Source organism: Lathamus discolor, chromosome 5 (assembly GCF_037157495.1).
Source record: "Lathamus discolor isolate bLatDis1 chromosome 5, bLatDis1.hap1, whole genome shotgun sequence".
In the NCBI taxonomy this organism is placed as follows: domain Eukaryota; kingdom Metazoa; phylum Chordata; class Aves; order Psittaciformes; family Psittacidae; genus Lathamus; species Lathamus discolor.
Genome location: NC_088888.1, coordinates 20,730,078 through 20,745,150, shown reverse-complemented (window position 1 = coordinate 20,745,150; position 15,073 = coordinate 20,730,078). Strand labels below are relative to the sequence as shown.

At 34.8% G+C, this 15,073-nt stretch overlaps 1 protein-coding gene across 2 annotated transcripts in view; it reads left to right on the top strand.

Annotated features, from left to right (window-relative positions):
* KIF6 (kinesin family member 6) overlaps positions 1 to 15,073 on the top strand; it is a 138,118-nt gene that overhangs the window by 73,115 nt on the left and 49,930 nt on the right. For both annotated transcript variants that reach the window (XM_065680028.1, XM_065680027.1), the window contains exon 14: positions 14,589 to 14,695. In XM_065680028.1, the coding sequence (XP_065536100.1) occupies positions 14,589 to 14,695 (107 nt within the window). The remainder of the gene's footprint in view (positions 1 to 14,588; positions 14,696 to 15,073) is intronic.

The following is a 15,073-nucleotide window of genomic DNA, read 5'->3' as shown; positions in this document are numbered from 1 at the left end:
ACTTTTTCCTTTATATATACTTTAAATCACTTGGTTTAGAAAAAATGTGCTGTTACAGTCGGAGATGGAAATTTGTTATCATACAGATTGTGCAGGGCAAGGCCTAGTGAAACAAAGTCCAAAAAAATATAATTCAGTCATTGACAGCCTGTTCAGTTCATCTGATGAATATCATGTATTTCATGCTTTTCTATTACAGCAGCCCATGTGTACACTATCGATGCTTTCTCATAAAATTTTCCTTTTCTATCTTCTACTGAGTGAGGAGTAAACATTATCAATGCTAAATATAACAGTAGCTATGTTATTCCATATTCCAATCAATGGTCTCTTTGCAGACTTTTCAGAAGTTACTCTTTACAGTGCAATCAGGTGTGCTAGGTGGTACAGGAAGAGAGGAAAAATAGCAAAATACTAAAAATGGAATATCAGGTCATGGATGGAGTAGTCAGTGTGTTAGTTGTTTGGAATCCGTTTGATGCTATTTTTTCTGACAAATGTAAAGTTGAATTTATTATTACTGGACTTTAATACTTTGAATAGTCAAATATATAACACAGGCATACAGTTCTGAGTCTAAATTGAGTTTCTATGTGGCTGAATGGAATGCCCATCTTGGTTGGATTGAAAAATTTCATAAGGCTTTTTTTACCCAAGCATTTCTGCCAAGTGCATACAGGAAGTGGATTTGGCTGTTGTATCCAAACAAGTAACTTCATTTCCTGGAATCTGTTTTTTTGCAAAATATGGACTTTAGGAAATAAAGTGCAAAGAGGGATGTTAAGCGGTAGAGGAGAGATCACCCCTATAAGCCTCTGAAAAGAATTCTGCCCAAAACATCAAGCTCTATTTTTTTTTTTACATGTAGTCACAATAATGTAATTTTTATTTTTTTTCAAATTGGTAGTTTCTGTATATAATAAAATTAATATTAATATTTTATCAAGCATAATTGTGCATTAATAACTGAAACTATTATCTTTACTAGGGTCCATTTTGCAGTGGTCTATTTTATGTCAGGAGAAAACGAGAGCATTTAGTGTTTCTTGGCAAAGTTGCCATAAGTACTTGAGATACAGGAAAACGTGTTGTATTGTTATAGAAAATATTATAGAAATAATTAAAAACCCCCAAAACTGAAAGAGAATAAATGTTGTCAGGTATAATTTTCAGTTAAAAAGGAGACATGAGTTTTTGTAACATTAAACATACTCTGCTGGTCAGCTGCAATTTTTCATGTTCTTGCCTATAATATAATCACAGCCTTCACCTTCCTCTGCTCTTGATCTTAGGGTCAACTCATCTTTTTCAGATGACAAGATCTTTCAATGAGATCTTTTTCAGATGCTTGAAAAGCAGTAGTTCAAAAGTTGTTTTGTATCAATTTTCTTTTTTTTTTTTTTTTTTTTGAAAGGGTTATTGCAAATGGGGTGCTATTTGAGAATTGCTAATAGGGAAAAAACTTTGAAAAATGTAGTAGCAAGGAGTCATACTGTGATGCATCAGGCAGCAATCTTGAAAAATTTACTGTTTTCTTATAAACTATATTGCAAAATCATGAAGCTTAGAGAGAAAAGTAAGTACTTAAAGAAATATGTAATGTCAGAAAAAATGCTATGAAATTCACGAATAATAGGGAAACTGGAACATACCTTTTAGTAATAGATTTAATTGGGTACTAATATACCGACAATATATGAAACAACTTAGTACAGCTGCTGATTCTCAGTTAAAAATGAATGTATTTTTTATTACGAATCCTTTCTTCTGCAATACCTCCACATTTTGATCACCCATATTTCTGCTATGTATATCCAGCTTTAGTGCTGTGGGGAAATAATTCTAAATACTGCAGAAATTTCCTTGAGTCTTCGAGTGTACAGAGAGACAGTGACATCAGTTTGAACAATGGCTGCTGTTTAGAAAGAGAAGAATGTCTCAGTTTTGTATCATCAGGAGTGTTAGAACAACTTTACATAGGGGAATCCCAGCAGAAAAGGTCAGAATTCCAGGCAGACATCCTTTTGATTTTCAGCAGGTTTATTTAATTAACTAAAGCCTAAAGTTCATGGCTCTAAGATATAGCACATTTAATATTGAAGTAAGCTTGTATGACAAGGAATTTCCATAATATATTGTCCCATTTTGATCTTAAGGAAAACAAGTAGTTTAAAGCCATCAAATAGACATGTACTTGGCATTCAGGAAGAATTATGCTATTTTTCTAGATATGGTCACTTATTTAAACAGATTTCAAGGGGCAAAACCACTCTTAATTCCGTGTCTTGACATAAGCAGATTTAGGGCTACAGAGGTTATCTTTTGATCCTTTACTGTGTATTAATTATATAGTTCAGTTGGTTACAAATTTTTGTTAAAAAGGAATTGAAAAAAAATGGCAATTGTGCAAATATGAACTGGAATTTCACTCAAGTATTTTTCATTACATCATTTTTTTTAACTCAAATTCCATAATATAGCTACAGAGACCACTGAACTTTCACTAGAAAACCTCTGTCATATGATGAGTCAGAGAGACAAGGGAATCTTGCCTCTGTAAGCAATCACTTTTGTCATTAATATCACGTTAATGAGAAGAATACTTATTTTTGACATTAATATCACTTTTGTCATTAAATATAATTAAGGCTTTGTAATGATATTAATGAGTGTCATCAGTTTGGGTTAAACTGTTTTTTGAACCACCGAAACAAAAGACAATAAGTAAAATGCAGAACACAGATTACTTGACTATTTTTATTATTCTCTATTTTAATACAATAGATGTATTAGGCATCTTAAGAATAATTAGTTTTCTCTTTTTATGCACTGTCCAGACTATACTCAGAATAACTAAAGATGACAGTAAAACTGTAGGAGTGGACTCTGATTTGATTATTGATTACATTTTCAAGTAATATGAAATGTGTTGCATGTTATTGTGCAGTTGTACATGTTTTATAAAAATAATTTGTATTTTGAACAATGAAAGTTGCCTTCTAATAGTAGAGATTTGTTTTTTTTTACTTTTCCTTGTCAGAAGGGAGAAAGATTTTGAATCTCTATGCTTATTCATACATATGTGCCAGCTGTGTCTCTGATGTCTGTGACCATACTTGGGAGAGAAAAGATGGCACTTCATTTAGTTGCAGAATCAGGAATTTAGCTTCTAAATTAATTTATTTTTTATCATCAGTGTTGAGGATGGCAAAAAATGTTTAATTGTGTAGTGTAGATATTCATCTAATAGTCAGTGATCTGCAACCACTACAATCTTTCGCAGGCTCATGGAATTTAAAAGATGTGTTTCTATAGTCATCCTCCAGTAAGACAAAATGAATAATAGTCAAGAAATTGCTACAGATGCACTGATAGGCTTCTGAAAAACAAGCATTCTGTGAATTATTATAAGCAAATAGATGTTTCCAAATCCTAGGCTTTATTTTACCACACTGCAATATCAAATTCCTGTCTGGCTTTTATTTCGTGGTGAATGGTTGCTGCGCATAAATACAAGGAATGATTGTTTTGCTGAATGTAGATATTTGTTGTTATGGCAGCAGGATCTACCGTTTATGGAATAGGTTACACCAACCTGTAACTACAGGATAGAAGACACTTCCTGCCTCTAGGGACAATTTAAGATGGAAAATTCATCAAAAACTTAAATGAATTGTACCATGGTGAAGTGTCTGGGATTAAATTTCGAGTTAGCATGTACACTTTTGTTTCAAAATGATATTTGTAAACCCTGATGTGATTATTTTCTAATGTTTTCTCTAAGGACAGAGAATAATGTGAATAAAACAGATGTTTTGGTCAGCTTAGCAGCAATTATGAGGTCTTAGCTGTCTCTGCATATTCATTCTCCATTTAGTAAGACAGTTAAATTCATTCTCTGCAGTGGACCAGCCCTCAGAGAGGGTATCTTAATCATTTCAGTGGCCCAATACCCATTGTGGGATTTCACCTGCACTCTGGGAAATTATTGTCCAGTAATTTTAGAATGCTCACAGTTCTTTTATCTCTAAGCTCAATACATAAAAGCTCCTTATCATTAAATAGTAGTTCCTTCTTAAAAAGCATTGAGATATATTTAAAACAGTTAACCTTCTGCAGTTGTCCTTTGGCTTTACAATGACAATTTTTAATCCCTGTTGTTGTGAAATTGCCAGAGAGAAAGTACTGTCATACCTAAAGTAAAGAAAGAAGGATATCATCCTATCAGATGATAGGAGCACTGTTGTCGCAACAGGAATTTAGAAGCATGTAAGTAGATATTCAGTAATAATGATTAATATCATATTAATTTACAACTAGAAAGAAAAAAATCTTGCAAGGCCTAGTTGTCAGAGACTTGTTGTTAGTTACATTTATGGCTATAAAAGCGGTATTTCCATTCAATATACATGCATGTTTTTTTATTAAAGATGTAATTTTGTTAAAACCTCCTCATTCTTCTAGACTATGTTAACACTGATTCCAAAGCAAAAACTGGTGTAAAAAAAAAAAAATTGCTTACAGCATTAAGAATCTTCTTTCTTATTTTTTACGGTGTTGTGTTTTTGTGTTTCCTTTACAATTCAATCCTTCAAAATAATTGGTTTTTTTTTTCGTTCAAGATAAAATATATATGGTCAAAAGAGTTTTAAAAAGAAGTAAAAAACCTTTATCAGCTGAGGAAAGTGCAAAATAATGAGATGAAGTCTCATTAGATGGTAGGTAAAGTTTTGTAAGAACGATTTGACAAAGTTTTGAAAAGCTGAAGTGAAAATTTAAGAAAGAAGTTAGCCAATTTATTTTTATGTATAAGTCCAGGTTCTATTGTTACCTCCTTTTCTACTTTGGCTCCTATTTGAAAACCATTACAGGTAAAAATTAAATATATATATATTAAAGGTATTGGTAATAATAATTCTCTTTCTACATGCACTATCAACTTATTTAGGCTTACTAAAATGCACCCTTTCTGTAACACAAGGGGCATAATATGCTTAATTCCACAGAGAAGTCAATAACTTAAGAGTCAGGGTAGGTGCATGCAGGCACCTGAGCAAAGTCAGGCAGTACTCCCATTTTGACTGTGCTGAACTTCTGGAGCTTATCACATGTCTAGAAGTTCTCAGTTCTGAGAAAATTAGTTAAAACTCCCGAAGGCTCAATTTTGTGTATATATTTAGAGTATAGTAAATACACATTGACTGCTTTGACCACTGTTATTTAGAACATCAGCAATGGCATGAGAAAGAGGGGTTGCTGTCTGTAATATAACAATTACACGACTTGTTCAGGAAGAGAAAAGTACTTCTTCAGTAGCAGAGTCCTTGAAATTTATTGTAGTTGTTGCTGAGGAATAACACGCCTAATTACTTTTTTAAATCTGGACAACAGTACACAAGAGGCTACCATGCTCATTCTCAGAGGCAAACTCCAATAAAACTTCAACAGAGCAAGAATCAGTTCCTTCTTTTATGAAGATATTCTACTCATTTCTTAATTGCCAATATTCAGCTGCCAAAAGAAAAGCAACAGGACTGGTAAAGCTCACTCATCTTGAATGTAAATAAATAGCAAATTTTAAAAGTTCTAGGTTGTTGATTGGTAAGAAGAGATAGCTTACCACGGAGTGTGTCTCATGGTTTCTTCTCTCAACTGGCTACCTCAGCATACCCCATTCTGTTGGTTCTGGATTTTCTGCTGGGGGAAAAAAAAAACTCAACAAACCAAAACAAAACAGCAGCTCCTGAACTCCTGTAGTTTATAGCCTGAAATTAAGATTATTTGATGATGCACCTATTACAGATATTTTTCCTTGTCTACCTAAGATGTAGTGCATACAGACTTCTACTTCAGAAAACCTCAGTATCTTAATAAAGAATAAAGTTAAAGTGTAATATGACATTAAAAGTGTAGTGAGTTTCCAAAACCAGATTGATGCTAAACTGCTCAGAAAATGAAATATGCCTCTTTCATGGTTTATGGTGTTACTGGCAAGATTGGTAGTGGAGACAATTTTTCACGCACCAAAAATACATGAAGATCTCTACAGATGTCCCTAAAAAAATTCACTTGCATTTGGTCCAAGTTGTCATGATTCTGTTGATGTAGGTTGTCATTTGGTAAAGCTCTTGAAATATTCTTTTATCCCACCATTCAGAGTCATTTTTCTAAAACTGAGAAAGATATATGGACAAGGAGAATTTAAATACTATATCATTCAAATCAGCATAAAACATGTAAATGAGTGTCCTGGGTTGAGCAGCAGCAGTCATTTTTCTCCTTCTTAGGAGCTAGTACAGTGCTGTGTTTTGATCTTTTGGCCTTGGAACAGTGGTGATAACGCCGATGTTTTCAGTTGCTGCTCGAATGTTTGGTCTGGCCAAGGACTTTCTGAGCCTCATGCTCTGCCAGGGAGGAGGGGAGGCCGGGAGGAAGCAGAGACAGGACACCTGACCCAAACTAGCCAAAGAGGTATTCCATACCACAGCACGTCATGCCCAGGAGGTAACTTAGAGTGACCCGGAAGGGGTAGAGGGACTGCAGGGTTGGAGGAGGTATCGGTTGGTGCTTGGCTGGGGGGAGTGGGGTGAGTTATTGGTCGGCTGGTGTTGAGGTGTTGTATTCTTTCCTCTTGTTATTTCCTTTAGCACTATTATTATTGGTGGTAGCAGTAGTGATTTGTGTTATACCTTAGTTACTAAACTGTTCTTATCTCAGCCTGTGGGAGTTGCATTCTTTTTGATTCTCCTCTCCGTCCCTCCAGAAACAGGGGGAGGGCAAGAAGGGGGGGAGTGAGTAAAAGAGGTTTGTGGTTGGGTTTAAACCACGACAATGAGTCAGATTTTGTTGAGAGTATTCTGGCTTTTTTTAGAACATTTTTGTCTCATTGAAAAAGGGAGACAAATTTTTGAACGTAAAAGTGCTTTTTCAGGTCTAAACCAGAAGCTGCAGATGTTGCTACTGCAACATGGCAGATGTATAAAAGATGTCAAAACAGATACTTTACAGATAATTTTCAATTATTCAGTCTTGATTGAGCACAGTAGTCTAATTTAAAGTTGATGGGTGACTCAAGTGCCTAATGTATTGGCCTGTTCTTATATTTAGTGAAATTTTTATGAATTCATCAGCTCTTTAAGGGAACAGATTTAAACTCCTACAAAGAGAGGAAAATGCACAGACTATTTCTAATATCCAGTGTCCCATGTAAACTACACAATGCAGTGGAAGATATATGTCCTGGTTTATGAGAAGTTAACCTGAAATTTGTGATTCTGGCATAAGCAAAAGTGATTCTTATTTATTTAGAAGTGGCAGCACTGTTGGGTGGGTCTCCTAAACATCTTGCAGGTATGACTTCATATTTTCCTTTGTATCTATCCCCTGACCTTCTGTGAAGCCTACCATGCTTCATTTCAGGCTCTCTGTGCCTACTAATTAAGGACTTTCAATGTGTGTATGTATTATACAATCAAATACGATCTGACAGGCAGATTTAAAGGAATAAATGGTTACAAATAGCAGCTGAATTGTTTTTTCTTCTCGAGACATACAAGCTGTCATACATGAAATGCAAAATATTTCTGCAATAATATTAGTATCAGAATATGAGGAAAAACTTGTTTATATAAATACATACACTACTTCATTCCTCACTGCTGATATCTGCAAATACTATGTTCGTACTAAGTAGCCTCAATCTGCACCCTCAGCTCCTCTGCTCCCACTATATATTTGAAAAATCTTCTGTCCACTGGTTTTTTAAAGAAAAGTTTTAAAGCTTAACTAGGTATCTTAACAGTAGATACACTGTCAATTTTTCATGCTAGCACAGATATTCTACAGGATCTTAAGTCCATGCGATGTAATATCAGAAATTATTAGAACCCATAACTAAACAAAAACAGAAGCAGACCAAAATGATCCTCTTAACTGGGTGTAACACACCCCAGGAAAATATGTACTGTATCAGGGGAAGGTGATGATGCTATTAGCAGTTTTCTTTTATTCTCATTAGCATTGTGCTTTGCAGAGTTTGACAGGTAGACAAAGTAGTATACTGATTTTCCAGAAGAGGAAAATGAGGGAAAGAGATTTCAATAGTTTCAGACCTTTTAGATTTAGATCACTCTGAGGTTCAATCTGATATCAGACTTGCCACATGTCAGTAAGGAAGTCTCAATTTGTGTTTCTGACTGTCATTAGGCATTAAAAGTCAAGTGGCTTTTGTTAAAGTATAGCTGCTGAGAACCTACTGCTGAGTTAATATGAGAAATATTTTTCTTACCTGTATTGTTACCTGAGATTTCTTAAAATAATGAAACTGAGAAAAGTCAACATAATGGAATTCAGCTATCGTATCCCGTTTGGAGTTTTCTTGTTCTACACCTTGGACAATCTTAAAATACCCAATTTCATCTTGTTTTGAATTAAGTTTATATTTAATTTAACTTTTGATTTAGAACTACGGTTCAATATTTGCCTTACTACTCCTACAGAGAAATATTAATTAATGTAAAAAAATAATATATCTATTCCTAGTGGAGATCTTGTAAGTGGTTGGTTAGGTTTTTCTTTTTGGAAGCATGTCAGTTGACCTTTATATGAATTGGCTTTTACAAGCTGGCATTGTATGCAACATTTCATTTTTGTTCTTTTATTTTAATCTTGAAGCAATATCACATATCCTCTAGCAATATACATTGCCATAGAGGTGGTACTTGTCTTTGATTTGTGTCTGACACACTCCTGTACAAGTTTATTTTTTGCTGTTAGGCATTTACAATGTTCAACTTAGCAGTGATTTCTCTTTTCTTTGCAAATTATTTCAGCATATATAGAATAGTTGGTCTTGACAATTAATTTTAGGTGAATAAAATGATGCCTAGGTAAATGGCCTGTGTACGAATTAACTCAAGGGTTTGCACAGTAGAAATTTTCACTTGCAGAGTGCAATCTGACCTGCCTAGGTCAATGTTCAATACCACAATAAACATGCTCACAATCCCAAACTGTTCATTTTACTCTCTTCCTCACCTGTAATAAGCAAGCAAACTCCAGAGTCAGAGAAATTAAAGTATATCAGTGTATTATTTAGTTTATTGAGTCTGAATATTCTGGTTTTCCTTTGAGGCTTTTAACTTTCCAAAGACTTTATTTTACAGCTCAACACTGCAGGGAAACAACGAGCGACTTTGTTTTATGTCTTTCCCATTTTTTAATTGCAGTCTAAAGAAGGTAGCCATTTGTAATATGCATGCTTTTCTTGAAGAATTTAGCTGAGCTTTACAGTGGGGAAGGATTTCTTTTATATTGTTTTTTTTGTTTATTTTTCTACTTTTGAGTATTTATTCTCTGTTGATTCATTATTCCCAAACTCTGTTACATCTACTCTTTTCCATCCTGAACAGATGACTCTGATATCTTGAGGGATCTTGGTAAAGATGTATAAACGATGCTTAGATGCAAACATTTCTAATACCTTAGTTGTATTAGAAAGACTTAAGAGATAATTTGTATTTAGTTTCATTTGGAAGTATTCACAGTTCCTTTGTTCATATTTGATAACAAATGAATTATTTTTATGGCAGTGATTATTCCAGTTCACATTGTAATGACTTGATGGCAGTCCTTTGTAAACAATTCACCCTACCTACTATACTGAAACTCTTCAGACAATCCTCACTTGAATGAGAGCTGTCCTTGCGCCAAGGGGACTTTTTTCTCCTATTGATTTTAGTGGCAAAATTCTCATTCAGTGAATGCTGAAAATTCTCGTCTTATAGAGCACTTGGTAGGAATGGAAACACAAAATCTTTCACTGTGAAAATGTAGTTTCTGCAAAGCAGATATGTGTGCAGATGCCTTTCTCATCACAATACATGGTCTGAACAGCTGTTCTCAAGAGTTTGCTTTTGTTAACAGTCTTAATGTTCCTCCCTCAGAACAGCTCAACTTGCAACCTTAATTCCTCTCTCCTGGAGAGCTGTTGCCCATCCTTTTGCAGTTTAAACTGTCAGCCTCTGGCATAAGGGCTGCTGGAACCCCCTTGGAGCTCCCATACCAGGATCAAAACCTGGTTTCAAGCTAGGGTTGCAAGGAGGCAGTGTGATTCTGTTTTCTGACAAAGATAACAATTTCATGCTGTTGTTTGACAGTCTTAACTGAAGAGCATGTGAATGTTTTCACACATTAAACTTTAGGAGGTCTTCTCCCTCTGAGCAATAAACCCTTTTTCAACAAAAAAATGAAAAAAGAAGAAGGTGGCCAGACTTAGTGCTCTGGGAGTGTTATTTACAGTTTGAGCGCTCTTGAAATCTTTATGTAAAAAAACTAAAATAAAGTCCTCATAAATTGTCCAGTTCTTGTAAACTGTGCACTAACGCAAGCTGCAGTAGGTTTTGTGGGTGCTGGATACATTTAAAAAACAGTATGGTCATTTAAATAGGTACAACCATGTTTGATCACTTATGGCAACAAAATAAGGTCTAAGTTTATACACTTGCATGCTCCGACCTACTCAGATATAGTCCTTGAGTAATCCCAGTGGATACTATTTAACTTAAAAACAGCATTCAACCCTATAATTTCTCTGCTGGCAGTTAAGCATCCAGTGCCACACTATACCCTACATGTTCCTTTAACTTATTTTCTTAATTAAAGTTGGTGAGGCACTAAACAGTTGTTGCCTAAGATAGCTTGAAATAGCATTTGTATATGTAACAGCATAGAATAAATGATCTCTAATTTAGTTACTGATAGAATAGGGTGTGTAATATCTGCCAGGGGCTTTGCTGAAATGTAGGCTTCTACCAGCTGTAGGTGTGCTTTGATCTTTTCATATCATGTCAGAAAGTAATCAGCCACATCCAAAAGCCTTACTTCAGTGTATTTCGAAGTCACACCAGTTTAAAGATTCTAGTCCATTATCAATATTACATCAAGCTTTCTGTTTCTTGGTCATTTCTGATCTAGTTCATTCTGCTTTCTGACTTACCCAGTCCCAGAGGGACAGCTGTAATTTTCACATTTTATGAAAGGAGACTGTTGAACCATAACTTTTTCCTTGATGTTGAAGTTGGTGGAGTGCACTGGGTGGGAATACAGACAGATATCAAACCTTTAATGAGAACATTCTTAAACATTATAATTCAGAATGTGGATCAAGCCAAGTTCTCCCAAGCAGAAGCTGTTTGAATCTGCTGTAACTAGTGATGGCTCTGCTGTAGATTTCACTTTGTGAGTTGGGCATATTTGTGAGTGTTTTAGTATTAAAGCCAATCTCCACAACCTAATAGGAAAGGTATAATTAAAATTCATTTGATACTAATTTTATCAATTTTTAATGCAACCCTGTCAACTGAGTTTTCATGAATGTGGTTGTAAGAAAACCTTACCTTTTTGCCAGTGATCTGAGTTATTTTTATGGTACTGATTATTGCAGTTCACATTGTCATGACCTGATGACATGTTTCCTGGTTCTCATCCTGTAGGATATGATGCTTTTTCCTTAGATAAGAATTTTCAAATATTTATTTTGTAACACTACATCACAGTACTGAAGAAGGAGAGGAGAAATTGTTTGGCCCTTAAGAGTAAAAGAAATCATTTTCTACAAGTCTAACAGTTTTAGCTGAACTGTTCGGCTACCTTGCCAAAAATGTGTTATCATCAATGGTTTCTTCTCTCTGTTTTGATTTTATTTATGTCATGTATATATTGCTATACATAGGTTTCAATTTACAGAAATAGGTAGACATAAACAGAAATTCAATAGCACCTAGTTTTAAAAGAACCTGTAGCTTATTTGTTTGAATTGGATCCCAGAAAAGCAGCATGCCAATAAAGCTAGTACTTCTTTGCACTTGGAGGCCATTTGAAAGAAGGTGAAACTACTATAAAAATGAGATATTATTTATGAAATGTAAGTGGCATGATTGAAGATACCTCACCTATGGAGAAGAAATAATCTTCATTACTAAGCAGAAGGAAAACACAACCAGTCCACTAAGTTTCCAATGTTTCTTGCAGTCTTTTACTAGTATTAATATATCTGTATTCCGTAATCATCCTATCTCTGTCATTATCCACACACTGCAATGTTCTCCTGTAGCTGTTTTATGCTCATATTATGCTGAAATACAATCTTAATAGTCCTTTTTAAGCTCCTTTTCTAGGATACTATTTTCAGAATGTGATTGTTTGCTACTTCTTATATTTCTGTATTTGCTTAAAATGGACTGCATAAGCCAGAAAGTTTTCCCTTCCTGAGAGTTCTGGGCATCTATTTTTGTGTGCTTTGTTTGGCTGTACAAGTCAGCTGCCTCTTAATGTAGTACTGGAAAAGGATTATCAGATTTCCTTTCATTTTGGTTGATACATTTCTGACAGGCAGAAGCAATGATCACTGTAATAGTTTTGTTTTCCAAACTTACTTGTACTGTTTTCACTTCTACTGTCAAAGGCAGCACATTACCAGAAGGGTTAAATTCTTTAGATTGGGGTGTTACATATGAGTAAGGGCATTTAATTGTTTATTTTAGGCTCAGCCATGGCTTTCATCCAGGCTTTCTGCACGTAATACAAAATTTTCTTCAACAAAAGCAATTCTGGAGGGTCAATTCAGACTGCATATTAAAATTAGTGCTAGTGTTAGGATTAATGTGCTATAAAATTCTGCTTGCAAAGCTGCCTGTTTTAATTCAAGGCAAGCAAGAAGCATGAACATTAAATTCTCAGGTCATCATCACAGAAAAAATACGTTTTCTTAGATCCTCTCATTCCTTTGGATCACAGAGCAGTGCAAAGACTGCATTGTATCTTTCTTTGATTTTCTTATTCAAAAAAGGTGGAGCATTTCTGCATGCTTTGCCATTCACACATTCCTGGTGGTTCTATTTTCAACTCAAAATTTTAAAATTATCAACAGATGTGCTGATTCTTTTGACTGAAACAGGGAGCAAATTTTTCTACTGTTTTTGAATACAGATTTTTAAACTTTTACTGGTTATTGATCCCTGAGTGCTACTTCTTGTTACCAGCCTTCATTGTAAACAGTATCTTATACCACATAAATCTTACTGAAACCAGTGGGGAATAATCCTGGTATTAGGATGTAAGTATGAGAAGGGAAAGCAGAACATATTTGGAGTGACTACAAAATGCAGCTTCCAGAGCTAGACCCCAATAAGGTGTATTATCCCAATATTGCATATCCCAACCTGTTTAGGTATGTTCTGTTAGTGTATTATCCCCAGTTTCACCAAATGGCAAAGCAAGTAGCACAGTAATAATTGTATGCAAAAAGTGTTCACAATCATAGAATCATAGAATAGTTAGGGTTAGAAAGGACCTTAAGATCATCTAGTTCCAACTCCCCTGCCATGGGCAGGGACACCTCACACTAAGCCACGTCACCCAAGGCTCTGTCCATAATTAGCATATGCTTTGTGCATAATTGTCATAAAACATATCAAAACCTCTTGTGCAGCAGAGCACCTAGGAAACTTCATAGCTTTTGTGCACAATGGATTTGTGTGTCTCAATAGCTCTGAAGAAGGAAGGAAGGAGAGAAAAAAATTCCAATTTAAGGAATATAATTTTGAATTTAAGTTGCACCCATGAGGTTGAATTAGACATGCAGCTATTTTTCATGTAGTCTGAGTGTGAGATTCATCCCCTTTTCTGCTCCTGGACTGTCTTCATTACTGTAATTTATTTAAGTGAAAGTCTCATCCTTTCTCCTTGGTTGTTTATTGACATATATGTACTCATGATATACAGATGCTGGTGTAATCTTTCATTCTCCTTAGCCTTTGATTTTAATTTTTTTTTTTGTTAATTATAATACCGTTGTATTATTTTTAATGCAACTGTATTTTAATACAGGTTATTATTTTTATTTCTTACTCATCATCTTGAAATCAGAACTATCAATAATACAAACAATACAATATCAATAATACTTTATGATAGTGATTTTTAAGCAGATTTGAAGGCCAAATAGGTCTTGACCTTCTGGTGAACAAAAGGAAAAAAACACCATGTTGAAAATATGAAAGTGAGGAACCAATCATTTTTGTAGGTAGAACACCTACTTTACTTAAAAAAGCATGAAAAATGTTCATTAATATGTCATTAAAAGAAGCCTGAATTTTTTTCTGTCAAGAATGCTGACACTATTCAAGGTATATTTAGAGGCCAATATGAAACAAGGATGAAAGAAATAAGGAAGCAAATTGCTTCAAACAAAACAGTTTGCTGTTGTGAAAATACTTCTGGCACACACTGTTTCACATTTGAAATTTTCAAAGTTTGGTTTTGCATAGCAGCTTCTTAAGTTGTCTTGAAAAATTACACAGCTCAGACATTCAGACTTTAGAGAAGTGAAATGAAACAAAATTAATTTGTCAGATAAATCTTTTTTCAAAAATGATTTCCCAGTGGTGAAACACCAAATTTGTAATCTTTCTGCTTTAAGACCCTTGGGCTGACTTGCTATATTTGTCTAAACAGGAGTTAAATAAATGCAAATTGTCTGTCTTTTGATGGTTCTGAAGTAGTTCCCTTTTTCTTTTTTTTCTCATGAGGCAGGAGAAAATATGTCACTTGGATGTCAGGAAGCTTTTGAAGTTTTCAAGCAGGACCGTGCTGACAGTGTAACCACTGAGGACAACAAACAGCTTCTAAAACAGAGGTGAGCGTCACAGCAAGATACTGCTAGAGGCAAACATCTGAGAGTATGGTATAAGTCTCAGTAGGAATGCGTGAGTATCTTTACACCAGACATTCCACACTTCTATTGATAACTTGGTACTGAGTGGTGGCAGAATAAAAAGTCTGAATAGAATATGAAAGTGGCATCTTAGTGCCTGTTTCCTCTGGTTTTATTCATCTTCATAACCATGTTGAAGCAATGTGGTAATGGCATTCATGATCATGAATTATCTAGAGGAAGTAAGATTCATGTGACCGAATCAATTACTGCACTTTCCATTGTCAAAAATGCTTTACTGGCTTCAGCACCGAGTTGGACTGTAAGCTACAAGATGTTTAACATATGCGTTTGTCTGTT